The 18,668-nt window shown below is 49.7% G+C and overlaps 1 protein-coding gene across 7 annotated transcripts in view; it reads right to left on the bottom strand.

The window, feature by feature from the left end:
* ralgds (ral guanine nucleotide dissociation stimulator) overlaps window positions 1-18,668 on the bottom strand; it is a 109,422-nt gene that overhangs the window by 24,457 nt on the left and 66,297 nt on the right. For 4 of the 7 annotated variants that reach the window (XM_012967948.3, XM_012967950.3, XM_012967949.3 and 1 more), the window contains exon 1: window positions 17,562-17,896. The exons of 2 other annotated variants lie outside the window; for them this stretch is intronic. In XM_012967948.3, the coding sequence (XP_012823402.1) occupies window positions 17,562-17,747 (186 nt within the window). In that variant the 5' untranslated portion in view covers window positions 17,748-17,896. 7 annotated transcript variants of the gene reach the window in all.

The raw sequence follows: 18,668 nt of genomic DNA, 5'->3' as shown, positions 1-18,668 counted from the left end.
AAGGGGACAAGAAACCATTTTCACCGACAACAAGGGGGCAAGAAACCATTTTCACCGACAACAAGGGGGCAAGAAACCATTTTCACCGACAACAAGGGGGCAAGAAACCATTTTCACCGACAACAAGGGGGCAAGAAACCATTTTCTTTAACGTTGGGGCAATCTGTGGAAACACTTCAGCTGCAGGGGAAGAAACCATTTTCACCGACAACAGGGGTGTAGGAGCCATTTTGTTTGACATCCAAATCCTGTGGCCTATTGTACAGGCTTAGTTCAGCAGAGTCCATAACCAGGAAGCCCTACAGCGAAGGCCTATGAGGCATAAATCTTGCAGTTTTACCCCACAAATGAGGTAAATTGATTAAGTAACAAAATAGGGGAGTACATTTCCATATCTTGTGTGTGCGTAACAGCAGCACAGCAGCCTCGCTCAGTCTATATTGTCAGGCATCTGGCAGCCAAACCTGTTTCTTACAGATGGTACCAAGCAGGATTAAATACGTCAATAATATCATTTTCTGTGGCCCCGTGTTTACTAATTTGCCACATGCCTCTGTGACATCTCAATTCAAACTCAGTTTGACAATGAGGAAATCTCTGGAACAGAATAATTCATTTTTCTGACTGGAGAGCTATGAGGAGCCACCTATAGACGCTACACAATGAAGGCCCAGTACGGAATTTACCTTATAAATCTAAGACATTTTATCAGTAAATGATTGAAGAATAAGGATTCAAAAATAGACAGCAGCACTCTGTATATGAAAGAGTTCCCAGCATCCCCCGTCAGCCTGTGGCAATGGCACAGTTAAAGTGACCCAGTAAGGAGATGAAGTGAATATAATGCAGGGTAGTAGCCGGCGATAAAAGCTCTTTATTACACGGTTCAGTGGTCCGTGGCCAATTATACCAGCAACAAGAGATATCTGGCTGTATTCCCTCTTTGGAGACATCCCCTCCTACTAGTACAAATTTCCTGTCCGGAGCAATCAAGAAAGTGACATGTCACAGAGAAGAAGGTTCCTTTTGTGGCTGGCAGGACAGATTTCTGCTATATAGCAGTGTCAGGATACTTAAGGAGCTGAGGAGTGAAAATACTGTCTAATGGTTGTCATAGGCACAAGGAGGATGAACAACAAGGTTGCAGGGAGATAGTAGCGGTATAAAACCGACGCACGCATATGTTACAGCACAGCATTGACCCAGTGTGTCAGCAACTGTAATCATTGTCATATAGTGGAATTAAACCGCAAAAATGAATGGGGTATACGTATCCCCTTAAACACACAGTGACGCCACAATGGGCCTTCTTTGTTTTATGGATTTTTTTTTGTTTTCCCTTGCATAGGATCGGTGGAGAAAAAAATGACAGCATTTGTATAAACAAAAAGAAGTTTTAAGTAGAGGACAACAGGCAGACAAAAGGTTTTGATGGTACAGTATTGGTCTATTTGAGTCTGTACCTGAACCGTTTCGAAAAATGTGCACCATGCAGGAAGTGTCCCCGTTTTAGAAACCTGTTCGACCTCACATTCATTTAAAAGAAAAGTTCTTCCTTTCTTCTCAAGACACCTGGGTTGTTCAGGTTACAGCGAGGCAATATACGGCACACAATGTGCTATAGATGCGAGAAACCACAGGCGGATTTAGACAGATTTGTGTCTGGCACTTAACTGTACAAATATTTTATAAAGTTTTATTTGCTCATTACATAATAGAGGAGAATACACACCCAGTAACTAACTGCAGGTTCGATCGGACAAACTCAAACACTTCCTACATTGCAGCGTTTCTAACTCCACTGCAGATCCTGGAACAGGCGGAATAGTGATGTGGGGCGGAGCTTAGGAGCAGGCATCCTTACAGCCTGAGGATTAAATAGTGCCCTGCGCGAGCAGTAAGGCTTATATTCAATTATCCAGAAAAACCAGCTATGGTAGGTAAGGCCCACAGCCATAGGTTTAAAATGAGAAACACGATGGCAATGAAGAATATCAACATAAAGAATTTATTATCTCATAATGAGTGAGGTCACAATATGCATCATGCAGATAGATACTCCCTGTATCCGGCTGAATGAAGGAGATATTTGGGAAATGAGAAATGCAATGGCCATAAAGAAGCAACGCAAAGAATATATCACGTCATGATGACAAGTGATGTCACAATTTACATGTAGATAGATAATCCCCATGTCTTGCCCATTGAGGTGGGAGGTACCAGAGAGATTTGGAAGAAAAAACTACCAGTCAATATATCAATATCATGACAACAATATCATGTATGGTTGCTTATAGTGAGCGAGAAGGATATCAGGATAAGAACCGGAACAGGGACAGCAAGGTCCCTTAGAGAAATGATAGAGTGTAACTTATTCAAACCACAATGCATGTTTCTAGAATTTTCCACAAAACACAGGATGCAATAAAATTCCAGACGGAACGGACACGGAGATACCGAGATACCGAGTCTATCAATCAACGTGAAATTGACTTTTACACCAGATGCATGTGACCTAATTAGGGTTGCCCCCTGGCTGGTATTATAAGGATGCTCGATGCCAAACAGAAGAAAAAACATAAAGTTATGGGAAGACTAATATTTTTTTCCAGAAAATGTGGAAACCCTAGACCTAAAAAAAGAAAAGGCAGCAATCAAGCTCAGAATTTCTAGAATGCTAACAGCCCCTTGGAGATCAACAAGGCCTCCCGAAATTCCATCCCGCTCAAATATAGGGCAGCTGAAAATACTACCATATGCAGTTTCCTTAGCAATGCCGGCTATTCCTCACATCTTGCCGGAGGAAGGGGGACACCAAGATGTTGCCAACTCAGAAGGCAGCAAACTGTTAAGGTGCCCATACACCTTCAGATCCGCTCGCTTGGCGATGTTGCCAAGCGAGCGTATCTTCTCCCGATATCCCCCACCAACTGGTGGGCGATATCAGGAGAATCCAGGCTAATTCATTTGTTTGGCCCTGGGGCCAAACGATTGAATTATAACGACAGGCATAGGCAAAGTCGATCCGACTAGATTTTCTAACCTGCCCAATTGATATCTGGCCAATTTCAGGCCAGATATCGGTCAGGCAGGCCCGTCGGTAGTGCCGATACACGGGCCGATTAGCTGCCGAGTCGGTCTAAGGGACGGATATCGGCAGCTAGAATCGGCCGTGTATGGGGACCTTTAGAAAGACTTCATATTACCAGAGAAAAGGGCATCTTCAGGATTCAGGAACTCCATTTCCCCAACCAGGGATGTTGGGAGCAACAGTTGCCTATTCCTATGCCAGTCCCCACCAGAGATGCTGGGAGTCTCATTTGCTATTGATCACATTCGAGTCAGTATTGGTGAACATCAGCCTCATTATAGTCATCGTTAGAGCCACTAATATTTTGTACTTATTGGCTTCTTGGGTTTATTATTAGGCGTAAAGCCCACCCTCTCCCCACTTAAGCTGAGTGGGAGGATATGAAAGGGAAAACACAATATTTCGAAGGCAGAAGTGGTTTTGCATGCATGTTCTGAAACCAGCGACAATGAGGAACTTAAGGCGTATATCCTACTAACGATTTCTCCATAAATAAGAACAAATTTTTTAAAAGAAAATGTTATGGTGATATCTATGGAAACTCAAGAAAAACATTACTTTAGGAAAGCTGCCAAGGCATGGACAGAGCTTGAGGTTCTCCATGATCATGAATGGTCATCCAAGGGCATCCCTAGTACGTTCTAATGCAACCGTGAGGTTGCACGCCTAGTGGGGCCTTGAGCAGTGGCAGGGGGGCCATCCTAAAGATTACTTTGGAGGAAGTACTTGGAGATTGGTTTGGACCTCCAAGGGTAAGTTAGACCAGCACTGCTCTAATGGAAGAACAAGCTTGACTTTGTAAACCTCCCCTGTATTCTAATGACTAAAGGTGGCCATACAACTTCAGATTCATTCGCTTGGCGATGTCACCAAGCGAGCGGATCTTCTCCCGATATCCCCACCTACGGGTGGGCAATATTGGGAGAATCCCAGCTAATTCGATCAAATTATAATGACTGGTATAGGAAAAGTTGGTCCGGGGACCGCATCCCCGATCCGACTAGATTTTCTAACCTGCCCGATCGAGATGTGGCTGATTTCAGGCCAGATATGGGTCGGGCAGGCCCATCGGTAGTGCCCATACACGGGCCGATTAGCTGCCGAATCTGTCTAAGGGACCCATATCAGCAACTAGAATCGGCAGTGTATGGGGAGTCCAACATAATATTTCAGTCGGCCTTGACTTTCAAAGCTTGAGAACCAACCGGTAGCCAAGTCAGTGCCCGACACAAGACCAATGAGTTTGCCCTTATCTATGGAGCATCTCCGGCATGCCGAAACATAGTAGTAAATATCAGCAAGTATTTATGCCCCAGCGTGCAAGAGGAAAATCTACTGAACGCGACCTTGTTTCAGGCGCTGGAGCTGCAGTTGGACCTTGAGAGAATGTTACTGTTTATCACGGAACATAGAGAGGAAACAATTGGAACAGCTGAGGATTGTGAGTGTAAATACCATCAACTGTTTTCCCTATAACAAACATATTGTATGGCAATAGCCAAGCAATGAATATTCACCTGGATAACCTGATTTCTGCATTGTTAAGTAGGGAACTGTACCCTTCCTATAACTGGGTCACTGCCCGCAGGCACGGGGACATCTATTCTGATTAGAAGAAAGGAGATTTATCCCACTGCTACTATAGGCACCATCTCTCCCTACTATACCTGCTATCCCACAGCCCCAGTCCCTTCCCAGAGGCTATTATCCCCCCACTGCTACTATAGGCACCATCTCTCCCTACTATACCTGCTATCCCACAGCCCCCCCTTCCCAGAGGCTATTATCCCCCCCACTGCTACTATAGGCACCATCTCTCCCTACTATACCTGCTATCCCACAGCCCCAGTCCCTTCCCAGAGGCTATTATCCCCCCACTGCTACTATAGGCACCATCTCTCCCTACTACACCTGCTATCCCACAGCCCCAGTCCCTTCCCAGAGGCTATTATCCCCCCACTGCTACTATAGGCACCATCTCTCCCTACTATACCTGCTATCCCACAGCCACAGTCCCTTCCCAGAGGCTATTATCCCCCCACTGCTACTATAGGCACCATCTCTCCCTACTATACCTGCTATCCCACAGCCCCAGTCCCTTCCCAGAGGCTATTATCCCCCACTGCTACTATAGGCACCATCTCTCCCTACTATATACCTGCTATCCCACAGCCCCAGTCCCTTCCCAGAGGCTATTATCCCACTGCTACTATAGGCACCATCTCTCTCCTACTATACCTGCTATCCCACAGCCCCAGTCCCTTCCCAGAGGCTATTATCCCACTGCTACTATAGGCACCATGTCTCCCTACTATACCTGCTATCCCACAACCCCAGTCCCTTCCCAGAGGCTATTATCCCCCCACTGCTACTATAGGCACTATGTCTCCCTACTATACCTGCTATCCCACAACCCCAGTCCCTTCCCAGAGGCTATTATCCCCCCACTGCTACTATAGGCACCATCTCTCCCTACTATACCTGCTATCCCACAACCCCAGTCCCTTCCCAGAGGCTATTATCCCCCCACTGCTACTATAGGCACCATCTCTCCCTACTATACCTGCTATCCCACAGCCCCAGTCCCTTCCCAGAGGCTATTATCCCCCCACTGCTATTATAGGCACCATCTCTCCCTACTATACCTGCTATCCCACAGCCCCAGTTCCTTCCCAGAGGCTATTATCCCCCCACTGCTACTATAGGCACCATCTCTCCCTACTATACCTGCTATCCCACAGCCCCAGTCCCTTCCCAGAGGCTATTATCCCCCCACTGCTACTATAGGCACAAATAAAAGTGGTATATTTGCAGTGGATTACAGGCCTATTAATAACATATATTACTGTATATTTTCAAGGTAGTAAAGGATTTCAATCTATCACACAGGCAATTACTTTGCATTAGAAGACACACAGTAGCTGCTGGTGGTTTCGATGCTCTTTGGAAAACACCTAAAAACTCCACTTCTGCATCTGTGCCTCTAGGACTGGAGCCGGAGGCGCCACAGACAGACTGACAGTCATTCTCCCACCGACGGTTTGTAAGTGAGAGTTGATTTACTAAGATGTGAATCAGAGCTGGAGGTGCCTTGGCAACAAGAGGGAAAATAAGTAATATATTCACTTAAAGGGCATCTCTACCCACAATAAAACTGAATTGTAAGCAATGCGGCGCTGATCAGCCCTTCTAACATGTTCTTAGAATCCGCTGGCACCTACATGCAGGTTACGGGAGGCACACTGTGTGCGTAGGAAGGAGAATGTTCCATCTGAACCCCACGCCGGCACATAAACAAGCCATATACATATATATATATTTACACACATATACACACACACAATACTTAATGCCTTGAGCATGGCAGCTCCAATTAGATGCTGCTGGAAAACTGGGGCCCCATTCTACTTGGGGGCCCTGATGGGCAGAGGACTAAAAACCTAGGCCCCCTGGGAGACAGCCTCGCCACCTAAGCTGGAGGAAAACTCATGATTCCTTATTGTACACACACTAGAGAGCGCCAGGAAAGCACCAGGAGAACTAGAGAGAGCCAGCAGGACTGGAGAGTGCCAGGAGAGCACCATGAGAACTAGAGAGTGCCAGCAGGACTGGAGAGTGCCAGGAGAGCACCAGGAGAACTAGAGAGCACCGGCAGGACTGGAGAGTGCCAGGAGAGCACCATGAGAACTAGAGAGTGCCAGCAGGACTGGAGAGTGCCAGGAGAACACCAGGAGAACTAGAGAGCACCGGCAGGACTAGAAAGCGCCAGGAGAACTAGAGAGCACCAGCAGGATTGGAGAGTGCCAGGAGAGCACCAGCAGAACTAGAGAGTGCCGGCAGGACTAGAGAGTGCCAGGAGAGCACCAGCAGGACTAGAGAGTGCCGGCAGGATTAGAAAGTGCCAGGAGAGCACCAGCAGGACTAGAGTGCCAGGAGAGCACCAGCAAGACTAGAGAGCGCCGGCAGGACTAGAGAGCACCAGGAGAACTAGAGAGTGCGGGCAGGACTAGAGAGTGCCAGGAGAGCACCAGCAGGACTAGAGAGTGCCGGCAGGATTAGAAAGTGCCAGGAGAGCACCAGCAGGACTAGAGTGCCAGGAGAGCACCAGCAAGACTAGAGAGCGCCGGCAGGACTAGAGAGCACCAGGAGAACTAGAGAGTGCGGGCAGGACTAGAGAGCACCAGGAGAACTAGAGAGTGCCGGCAGGACTAGAGAGCGCCAGCAAGACTAGAGAGTGCCGGCAGGACTAGAGAGCACCAGGAGAACTAGAGAGTGCCGGCAGGACTAGAGAGCGCCAGCAAGACTAGAGAGTGCCGGCAGGACTAGAGAGCGCCAGCAAGACTAGAGAGTGCCGGCAGGACTAGAGAGCACCAGGAGAACTAGAGAGTGCCGGCAGGACTAGAGAGCACCAGGAGAACTAGAGAGTGCCGGCAGGACTAGAGAGCACCAGGAGAACTAGAGAGTGCCGGCAGGACTAGAGAGCACCAGGAGAACTAGAGAGTGCCGGCAGGACTAGAGAGCGCCAGCAAGACTAGAGAGTGCGGGCAGGACTAGAGAGCACCAGGAGAACTAGAGAGTGCCGGCAGGACTAGAGAGCGCCAGCAAGACTAGAGAGCGCCAGCAAGACTAGAGAGTGCCAGCAAGACTAGAGAGCGCCAGCAAGACTAGAGAGCGCCAGCAAGACTAGAGAGCGCCAGCAAGACTAGAGAGTGCGGGCAGGACTAGAGAGCACCAGGAGAACTAGAGAGTGCCGGCAGGACTAGAGAGCGCCAGCAAGACTAGAGAGTGCGGGCAGGACTAGAGAGCACCAGGAGAACTAGAGAGTGCCGGCAGGACTAGAGAGCGCCAGCAAGACTAGAGAGTGCCGGCAGGACTAGAGAGCGCCAGCAAGACTAGAGAGTGCCGGCAGGACTAGAGAGCACCAGGAGAACTAGAGAGTGCCGGCAGGACTAGAGAGCGCCAGCAAGACTAGAGAGCGCGGGCAGGACTAGAGAGCACCAGGAGAACTAGAGAGTGCCGGCAGGACTAGAGAGCGCCAGCAAGACTAGAGAGCGCCAGCAAGACTAGAGAGCGCCAGCAAGACTAGAGAGCGCCAGCAAGACTAGAGAGCGCCAGCAAGACTAGAGAGCGCCAGCAAGACTAGAGAGTGCCGGCAGGACAATTCAGCTCTGCAAATACCATAAGCTCGTTAGCTGGATACTTCCTAACGAAGCAGGACAATAACACTGCTTTGCACATGAAGTTAAAGCAATTAAGGTTCTTGTGAGGACGGGGCTCCCAGCAGGGCGGCGCCTCCCCGGGGGGGACACACGGCCGTGCAGCTGGAGCAACGCAAGCGCAGCCAATGAAAATAAGCCGGGTTCCAGCGGGATCATCTGGCTCCAGAACCTTTCCCTCCTGCAAGGCAGCAGAATTCGCTCTCCGGCAGGATCCGACTGAAATACAATACCCCGGGGGTGGGAATGCAAATTAAAGGGAAACTAAACATCTGATATAACACCGACACGTGTATATTTAAAGGGGAACTCCACCCAACAATTAATAATCTAAGCCCTGTGCAGATCCACAGGATACTTATGGAAACAGCAGCATTGGGCTAAAGAGCAAATAAGACAAATCAGCCTGCACACTGAGGCTGTACTACAACTCCCAGCATCCTCTGCTACCTTTTTTTATGCAAAAAAGCCCTCACAGCCAACAAAAACAACTTTCCCTTTCTAGGTTATTGATTGAAATGTTTTTCTACGTCACTACGTTCAATAAGAAAGATGCCATTCGCTGCCAGAGCCGCGTCCTGCTGTGCTACAGAATAGCCTCACAACAGGAGGCCAGGGGCAGCAGGGTTTCAGGGATCCTGGGTTATGTGGATTCAACGGCAGGCGATGCTGATGGGCACAGCAAGGTGCATCCTGGGAAAGTGCTGACATCACAACATACCAACACAAACATAACAATCGGAATTTCCATTTTCTTTTCATCGCCGGCTGAACAATGAGCTCAGCGAGGGGCCAATCAGATCAGCCGACCCAGCCAGCAGCATTGTCTCGCCCTATCTGAAAGCAAATATTGTATCTCCTGGTCACAGAATAATAAGGGTGCAACAACATAGCAAAACATAACACAATTTCCCCCCCCCCCCCCTCCTGGGTCTGAATGAGCTGATCCAGTGAGTCTGACTTATCCAGCCAGTGAAGGATGCTGGGAATTTGCTTTGACAGGACCCAGGGCTGTGTTGTCCCTTCTTTCCTTGCTTAGAGCCAATGGGGGGGGGGGGTCTGCATATTCAGCAAAATCTCCCAAGTATCAAAGCGTTCCCGGAGCTGAAACCCGAGGAGACGTTTCCTGCAGTCAGAGCTCCCCTGCCGAGCTGCTTTCTAAGGACGCTGACCTGATGGCAACTCCGATAGGAAAGGGGGGCTACTGGCAAAGCCAAAATGGTCTCAGTGTGCGCGAGCTTGCCAGCCCACCTCCTATAGATGCCCCATTGCACCCCCGCAAGCGCCTGTAATTGTGTACTTGGGGCTTCCTAACGTGCAGCCAGGGGCAGAGAAGAGGCCTTTAGGGGTACAAAAGAGGGGGCTCAGACCTGGGTAGAAGGGGCAGAGAAGAGGCCTTTAGGGGTACAAAAGAGGGGGCTCAGACCTGGGTAGAAGGGGCAGAGAAGAGGCCTTTAGGGGTACAAAAGAGGGGGCTCAGACCTGGGTAGAAGGAGCAGAGCAGTGACCTTTAGGGGGTGCAAAGAGGGGGCTCAGACCTGGGTAGAAGGGGCAGAGCAGTGGCATTTAGGGGGTGCAAAGAGGGGGCTCAGACCTGGGTAGAAGGGGCAGAGCAGTGGCCTTTAGGGGGTGCAAAGAGGGGGCTCAGACCTGGGTAGAAGGGGCAGAGCAGTGGCCTTTAGGGGGTGCAAAGAGGGGGCTCAGACCTGGGTAGAAGGGGCAGAGCAGTGGCCTTTAGGGGTGCAAAGAGGGGGCTCAGACCTGGGTAGAAGGGGCAGAGCAGTGACCTTTAGGGGGTGCAAAAGAGGGGGCTCAGACCTGGGTAGAAGGGGCAGAGCAGTGACCTTTAGGGGGTGCAAAGAGGGGGCTCAGACCTGGGTAGAAGGGGCAGAGCAGTGGCCTTTAGGGGGGCTCAGACCTGGGTAGAAGGGGCAGAGCAGTGGCCTTTAGGGGGGGCTCAGACCTGGGTAAAAGGGACAGAGCAGTGGCCTTTAGGGGGTGCAAAGAGGGGGCTCAGACCTGGGTAGAAGGGCAGAGCAGTGGCATTTGGGGGTGCAAAGAGGGGGCTCAGACCTGGGTAGAAGGGACAGAGCAGTGGCCTTTAGGGGGGGCTCAGACCTGGGTAGAAGGGACAGAGCAGTGGCCTTTAGGGGGGGCTCAGACCTGGGTAGAAGGGACAGAGCAGTGGCTGTATCAGGGGAATACTGTGTATAGTAAGGCAACATGGTGTTGGGTGAAGGCATATACACCCCCAGAAGGCAGTAAGTGCTGGTAAATGTGACCCATGTGATGCTGTTGCCCTACTGCCCCCCCCCCCCCCCCCCCCATCCCTGTATCCCAGAAAGACAGAGGATGCAGAGGAATTTGGGAGATGAAAGCAGCCAGGCAGCATCTGTAAGGCATTAGCGCAGCCATGTGACTTGTGGCTGGGGATGGGGGGGGAGGCGCTAGGAGAGACCAAGGGGAGGGGGGGGGGGGGTTACAGACACAAATCCTATGCCCCTACTTTTGAACTCGGCTGTATAAACATTATAAGGGCCCTGATGGGTTTCCCTGGAGTTTATACAGAAGGGGAGGGGGGGCTCTGATTTCAGAGCTCAGATGGGGAACAGTTGGCGACTTGGGCACAGACACACAACTGCCTAAAAACACAACATGGCCCCCCAGTTGGACCAAAACATCCCTCATGTGTGATTAGCGCAGGCCCCAACATGCCACTCAGTAGCATGGGGGGAATGGGGGGGAATGCTCGAGGCACCGTCACTTTTATCTCTCTAATTACACAGCTCCAGCCATTCATCCCTCTCCCTGGTTATGGGACAAAGGAACAGGACTTTCAGTAGGGCTAAACACATCAATCTAAAGGGCAAGTATTACACACTGGGCAGTTTTAATATGTACTTATATAGCACCAACTGAGATTATCCATCATTCCCATCAGCCCCTGCCCCAGTGAGCTTACAATCTAAGGTCCCTATCACATTCCCATCAGCCCCTGCCCCAGTGAGCTTACAATCTAAGGTCCCTATCACATTCCCATCAGCCCCTGCCCCAGTGAGCTTACAATCTAATGTCCCTATCCCATTCCCATCAGCCCCTGCCCCAGTGAGCTTACAATCTAATGTCCCTATCCCATTCCCATCAGTCCCTGCCCCAGTGAGCTTACAATCTAATGTCCCTATCCCATTCCCATCAGTCCCTGCCCCAGTGAGCTTACAATCTAATGTCCCTATCCCATTCCCATCAGTCCCTGCCCCAGTGAGCTTACAATCTAATGTCCCTATCCCATTCCCATCAGTCCCTGCCCCAGTGAGCTTACAATCTAATGTCCCTATCACATTCCCATCAGCCCCTGCCCCAGTGAGCTTACAATCTAAGGTCCCTATCACATTCCCATCAGCCCCTGCCCCAGTGAGCTTACAATCTAAGGTCCCTATCACATTCCCATCAGCCCCTGCCCCAGTGAGCTTACAATCTAAGGTCCCTATCCCATTCCCATCAGTCCCTGCCCCAGTGAGCTTACAATCTAAGGTCCTTATCCCATTCCCATCAGTCACTGCCCCAGTGGAGCTTACAATCTAAGGTCCCTATCCCATTCCCATCAGTCCCTGCCCCAGTGAGCTTACAATCTAAGGCCCCTATCCCATTCCCATCAGCCCCTGTCCCAGTGAGCTTACAATCTAAGGTCCCTATCACATTCCCATCAGTCCCTGCCCCAGTGAGCTTACAATCTAAGGTCCCTATCACATTCCCATCAGTCCCTGCCCCAGTGAGCTTACAATCTAAGGTCCCTATCCCATTCCCATCAGCCCCTGCCCCAGTGAGCTTACAATCTAAGGTCCCTATCACATTCCCATCAGCCCCTGCCCCAGTGGAGCTTACAATCTAAGGTCCCTATCCCATTCCCATCAGCCCCTGCCCCAGTGAGCTTACAATCTAAGGTCCCTATCACATTCCCATCAGTCCCTGCCCCAGTGAGCTTACAATCTAAGGTCCCTATCACAGTTGCACTCACATGGGGCAGTTTTATCATGTATTTGGGGCAAGGGACTGATGGGAAACCCACCCCCCTCTATGCAGATAGTACCCTGGCTGGGATTGAACCCTCGGACCCCAGTGCTAAAAGGCTAATTACAAAACACAGATTTAGACAGGTCAGAAATTCCTCGGAGACACAGGGACCAGACAAAAGCTACTGACCCGATAACCTACATCCCCAGGGAATGATCTGATAAAGACACAGATAAAAAGGGGACTTTACAGACCCCCTGATAAGAGAGAGTCTTAAACAGTCCCTTTCCCATCACCTAAGGTTCCTCTGATTTCCCACTCACAGACTGTTTGTTGGGGGTCACTGACCCTGGCAACCAAAAAAAAAAAACCTGTAAGGCTACAGTGTTATTGTTACTTTATATTCCCTATCTCTCCGTTCACTGTCTCTCCTATTCACTTTCCTGTCTCTTGCTCTGCCTGGTTGCTAAGGTAAATGGGACCCTAGCAACCAGGTAGCTGCTATAATCACAAAACAGGGAGCTGCTGAAAAAAAATACTAAATAAATCAAAAACCAAAAGACCAATTACAAGCTGTCTCAGAATATCACTGTCTACAACATACTAAAAGTTGAATTAAAGGGGAACTACCCCCTAAGTGCAAGCAATGACACTTTATTTGACAGCTTATCCACACACTGATAGCATGATATATAGAAAATAGATAGATACAGATAGATAGATAGATAGATAGATAGATAGATAGATAGATAGATAGATAGATAGATAGATACAGATAGATAGAGATAGATAAAAATAGATAGATAGATACAGATAGATAGATAGATAGATAGATAGAGATAGATAAAAATAGATAGATAGATACAGATAGATAGATACAGATAGATAAAAATAGATAGATACAGATAGATAGATAGATAGATAGATACAGATAGATAAAAATAGATAGATAGATACAGATAGATAGATAGAAGTTCTAGGATGTGAGTACCTGTGCTTCCCAAGCAGGGAGTGTAAGCTCGGGGGGGCAGCCATTGTGAATTCCAATACTCCCACCCAATGACTGGGTTAGTGGGAGCCCAATAGTCAGCGGCACAATCCTGTCACTCCCGGTGACATTGTTTCCCAAGTGACAGCGCAGAAATAATTAGGGAGGAATGCTCTTCCCCTCGGGGCTCCCACAGCAAAACAACTTCATGGTCTGATTTATTTACGGTGGTATTGCTTGGCCTTTAAACAAAGGAAAGGGCCGCCTAAGGGCGAGCAATAATGGCAAGCTCATCTATAGTGCTCAGAAGGGGCATTATTATTGTTATAGATGTTACTTATAAAGAATTCCCATCAGCCCCTGCCCCAGTGAGCTTACAATCTAAGGTCCCTATCCCATTCCCATCAGCCCCTGCCCCAGTGAGCTTACAATCTAAGGTCCCTATCCCATTCCCATCAGCCCCTGCCCCAGTGAGCTTACAATCTAAGGTCCCTATCACATTCCCATCAGTCCCTGCCCCAGTGAGCTTACAATCTAAGGTCCCTATCACATTCCCATCAGCCCCTGCCCCAGTGAGCTTACAATCTAAGGTCCCTATCACATTCCCATCAGCCCCTGCCCCAGTGAGCTTACAATCTAAGGCCCCTATCACATTCCCATCAGTCCCTGCCCCAGTGGAGCTTACAATCTAAGGGCCCTATCACATTCCCATCAGCCCCTGCCCCAGTGAGCTTACAATCTAAGGTCCCTATCCCATTCCCATCAGCCCCTGCCCCAGTGAGCTTACAATCTAAGGTCCCTATCACATTCCCATCAGTCCCTGCCCCAGTAAGCTTACAATCTAAGGTCCCTATCCCATTCCCATCAGTCCCTGCCCCAGTGGAGCTTACAATCTAAGGTCCCTATCACATTCCCATCAGTCCCTGCCCCAGTGAGCTTACAATCTAAGGTCCCTATCACATTCCCATCAGTCCCTGCCCCAGTGAGCTTACAATCTAAGGTCCCTATCACATTCCCATCAGTCCCTGCCCCAGTGAGCTTACAATCTAAGGTCCCTATCCCATTCCCATCAGCCCCTGCCCCAGTGAGCTTACAATCTAAGGTCCCTATCACATTCCCATCAGTCCCTGCCCCAGTAAGCTTACAATCTAAGGTACCTATCCCATTCCCATCAGTCCCTGCCCCAGTGGAGCTTACAATCTAAGGTCCCTATCACATTCCCATCAGTCCCTGCCCCAGTGAGCTTACAATCTAAGGTCCCTATCACATTCCCATCAGTCCCTGCCCCAGTGAGCTTACAATCTAAGGTCCCTATCCCATTCCCATCAGTCCCTGCCCCAGTAAGCTTACAATCTAAGGTCCCTATCCCATTCCCATCAGCCCCTGCCCCAGTGGAGCTTACAATCTAAGGTCCCTATCACATTCCCATCAGTGCCTGCCCCAGTGAGCTTACAATCTAAGGTCCCTATCACATTCCCATCAGCCCCTGCCCCAGTGAGCTTACAATCTAAGGTCCCTATCACATTCCCATCAGCCCCTGCCCCAGTGAGCTTACAATCTAAGGTCCCTATCACATTCCCATCAGTCCCTGCCCCAGTGAGCTTACAATCTAAGGTCCCTATGACATTCCCATTAGTCCCTGCCCCAGTGAGCTTACAATCTAAGGTCCCTATCACATTCCCATCAGCCCCTGCCCCAGTGAGCTTACAATCTAAGGTCCCTATCACATTCCCATCAGCCCCTGCCCCAGTGAGCTTACAATCTAAGGTCCCTATCTTATTCCTATCAGCCCCTGCCCTAGTGAGCTTACAATCTAAGGGCCCTATCACATTCCCATCAGCCCCTGCCCCAGTGAGCTTACAATCTAAGGTCCCTATCACATTCCCATCAGCCCCTGCCCCAGTGGAGCTTACAATCTAAGGTCCCTATCCCATTCCCATCAGTCCCTGCCCCAGTGGAGCTTACAATCTAAGGTCCCTATCACATTCCCATCAGCCCCTGCCCCAGTGGAGTTTACACTCTATGGTCCCAGTAGAAACTGACACTTTGCAGATAGCGCCCTGGCGGGAATTGAACCCAGGACCCCATTATTTGACAGTAATTTAGAAGAGCCCATTGTGTAATTGCAGGGATCCTATTCTATATATAAGCTTTCAGTCTATCCCCCCCCTCCATCATTCTAGTATAGCCCAGTGCAATCCACTGATGGAATGGTCACAGTATCCTAGCAGCTCAGGTTAAAAAAGAACCCGCGTTGGTCAATTCCAGTCCTTAATTAATAAATGAAAGTGAGTGCTCGGATCTCATTGGCTCATGAATACTCCGCCAGAGCCAAGAAAGGGGGTCACTTTGCCACCACAGATGTAAATTAGGGATCAAATGAACCCAGCGATGCCAATTACTGCTAATAAGAAGGATGGGGCAGTGGGGCTCTTGGGCACCTATGGATATTTACTAACGTATGTGGGCAGTCATTTGCTCTCTGCCAGGGGGAAATAGATGCTAAAAAGCCCCTTAATATATTGTATATTGAATCCCCGGGGGGGGGGGCACCCGGGGCAGGTACAGCGGGCACTAATGGGTGCCAGGCTGCCGCACAGTATTACAATAGAAATGGATATGCCAGTAATTCTGCACTTTGGCACCACTCCCGTCTGCTCCCTGTGCCCTTTGCTCGGCTAATCTCTTACAGTCGGGGGCCACAGAAGCAGGAGAACGGCCCCTAGAGACGGAGGGGTATGAGCCCGACTATAATCCACTCGCGATTAACATTCCTGCTGCCGCCACCGCGGCATTGCCCTTCCCTGCAGCGCCCTGACAGGTGCCAGCCAGCGTGCCCGTATAGCAGCCCACTGGCCAACATGGCAGAGCAAATCTATTTTATGTCCTGCCAGCAAGCCGTATCATGTAGCCATTTGCTACACTCAATAGACCAGTTCCATAGGAAGCCTACTAGCAACGCGGCAGTTCCATGTAGCCATTTGCTACACTCAATAGACCAGTTCCATAGGAAGCCTACTAGCAACGCGGCAGTTCCCTGTAGCCATTTGCTACACTCAATAGACCAGTTCCATAGGAAGCCTACTAGCAACACGGCAGTTCCATGTAGCCATTTGCTACACTCAATAGACCAGTTCCATAGGAAGCCTACTAACAACACTGCAGTTCCCTGTAGCCATTTGCTACACTCAATAGACCAGTTCCATAGGAAGCCTACTAGCAAGCGGCAGTTCCAGGTTGCCATTTGCTACACTCAATAGACCAGTTCCATAGGAAGCCTACTAGCAACACTGCAGTTCCCTGTAGCCATTTGCTACACTCAATAGACCAGTTCCATAGGAAGCCTACTAGCAACACGGCAGTTCCATGTAGCCATTTGCTACACTCAATAGACCAGTTCCATAGGAAGCCTACTAGCAACACTGCATTTCCCTGTAGCCATTTGCTACACTCAATAGACCAGTTCCATAGGAAGCCTACTAGCAAGCGGCAGTTCCAGGTTGCCATTTGCTACACTCAATAGACCAGTTCCATAGGAAGCCTACTAGCAACACGGCAGTTCCATGTAGCCATTTGCTACACTCAATAGACCAGTTCCATAGGAAGCCTACTAGCAAGCGGCAGTTCCAGGTTGCCATTTGCTACACTCAATAGACCAGTTCCATAGGAAGCCTACTAGCAACACGGCAGTTCCATGTAGCCATTTGCTACACTCAATAGACCAGTTCCATAGGAAGACTACTAGCAACACTGCATTTCCCTGTAGCCATTTGCTACACTCAATAGACCAGTTCCATAGGAACCATTGCCAAAAGCCAGTTCCCTGCAGCCACTACACTCAATAGGCCATTGGCTTAGGGCCAGGGTGCACATTAGAGGGGTATATACAGGGATTACAAACCCAAGCTGATGGATACAGGAGTGCATTATTCAGAATGTCCGTTTGCCTTGCCGATCCATTTGCTACACTCGATAGGCCAGCTGGTTGTACATATACCACACATACAGAGCAGCAATCACTCCCCAGTGCTGGAAGCCATAGTTTGACAACTCTCTGATTGCCAATGAAGTGTAAATACAAACAAGTTGGAGATTTCCTGTGCCTACAGGATACATTGTATCAATATCCAAACATGAATCATACCCCCCCCCCTGCTACTGCTGGACTACAACTCCCAGCAACCCTTGCTGCACAAACCAATTAGAGCGATTACATGAGCAGAAAGCAGCAACAAGTCGGAGGCTTAGGTCTCACCTCTAGCGGGGGCAGGTCCGGGTCCAGCTGGGTGAAGCTGCTGAGTACCACCGGGCTGCTTTCCCCGGCCACTTCCAGCCGGACCCCATCCCACAGGCTCCTCATCTTCCTGGCGGTGCACTCAAACATCTTCTCCGGGGTGCATGGCTTGTCATGTTGGGGCTCCAGCAACATGAGGTAAATCATAGGGAGAAATAGGGTATCAGCTCAGTATATCCATGGACTTAGCCCCCCTGTATCCGTGTGAGCGCCCCCCGAACTGGCGAGCAGAATGGAACGTTCCGCTGAGGGGATTCTCTGGCTGCTCTGCGCCTTTCTGCTGTGGGATCTCCGGGACTCGCTCATTGCCATTCACTGCGCCTCTGGGGCCCGCCCACTCCGTCACCGAGAGGCGGGGCGAAAACCCGGACTGGATCTCATGTGATCAGCCCGCTATAGAGCTGTAATCCTGGGAATTGTCTGGATATCGATTGGGATTAAACATGGGGGGGGGTTACCCGTTTCCCTTTCTGTTTATTGCTGTGTAAAAGTGAAATTGACTCGGTGACTCTGACCTGACTGGAACATACGGGCACTATCTGTTTTACTTGCAGTCTCTTATTAGTGTTGTGAGACTTCACTGACTGAATATGGCATAACTACATCCTGGGCAATATAAATACTGCATTACTACTGGTACCCCTATTCCTCTGGTGTAACTCACCCAACGGGGTTACAGATATATAGAAACATTGGGGTAACAGTCACCCTGCTATAGTTCCAGGGGTACCCAGGGCACAAATAAGCACTCACCCCAAATCCCCCCCTAACTGGCCTTCAGGCTGGGCCCCCTCAGCCCATAACAAGGTTACAGATATATAGAAACATTGGGGTAACAGTCACCCTGCTATAGTTCCAGGGGTACCCAGGGCACAAATAAGCACTCACCCCAAATCCCCCCCTAACTGGCCTTCAGGCTGGGCCCCCTTAGCCCATAACAAGGTTACAGATATATAGAAACATTGGGGTAACAGTCACCCTGCTATAGTTCCAGGGGTACCCAGGGCACAAATAAGCACTCACCCCAAATCCCCCCCTAACTGGCCTTCAGGCTGGGCCCCCTTAGCC

Source organism: Xenopus tropicalis, chromosome 8 (genome assembly GCF_000004195.4).
Source record: "Xenopus tropicalis strain Nigerian chromosome 8, UCB_Xtro_10.0, whole genome shotgun sequence".
NCBI classification, from domain to species: domain Eukaryota; kingdom Metazoa; phylum Chordata; class Amphibia; order Anura; family Pipidae; genus Xenopus; species Xenopus tropicalis.
The sequence above is the reverse complement of the archived record's forward strand: the minus strand, read 5'-3'. Positions and strand labels throughout refer to the sequence as shown.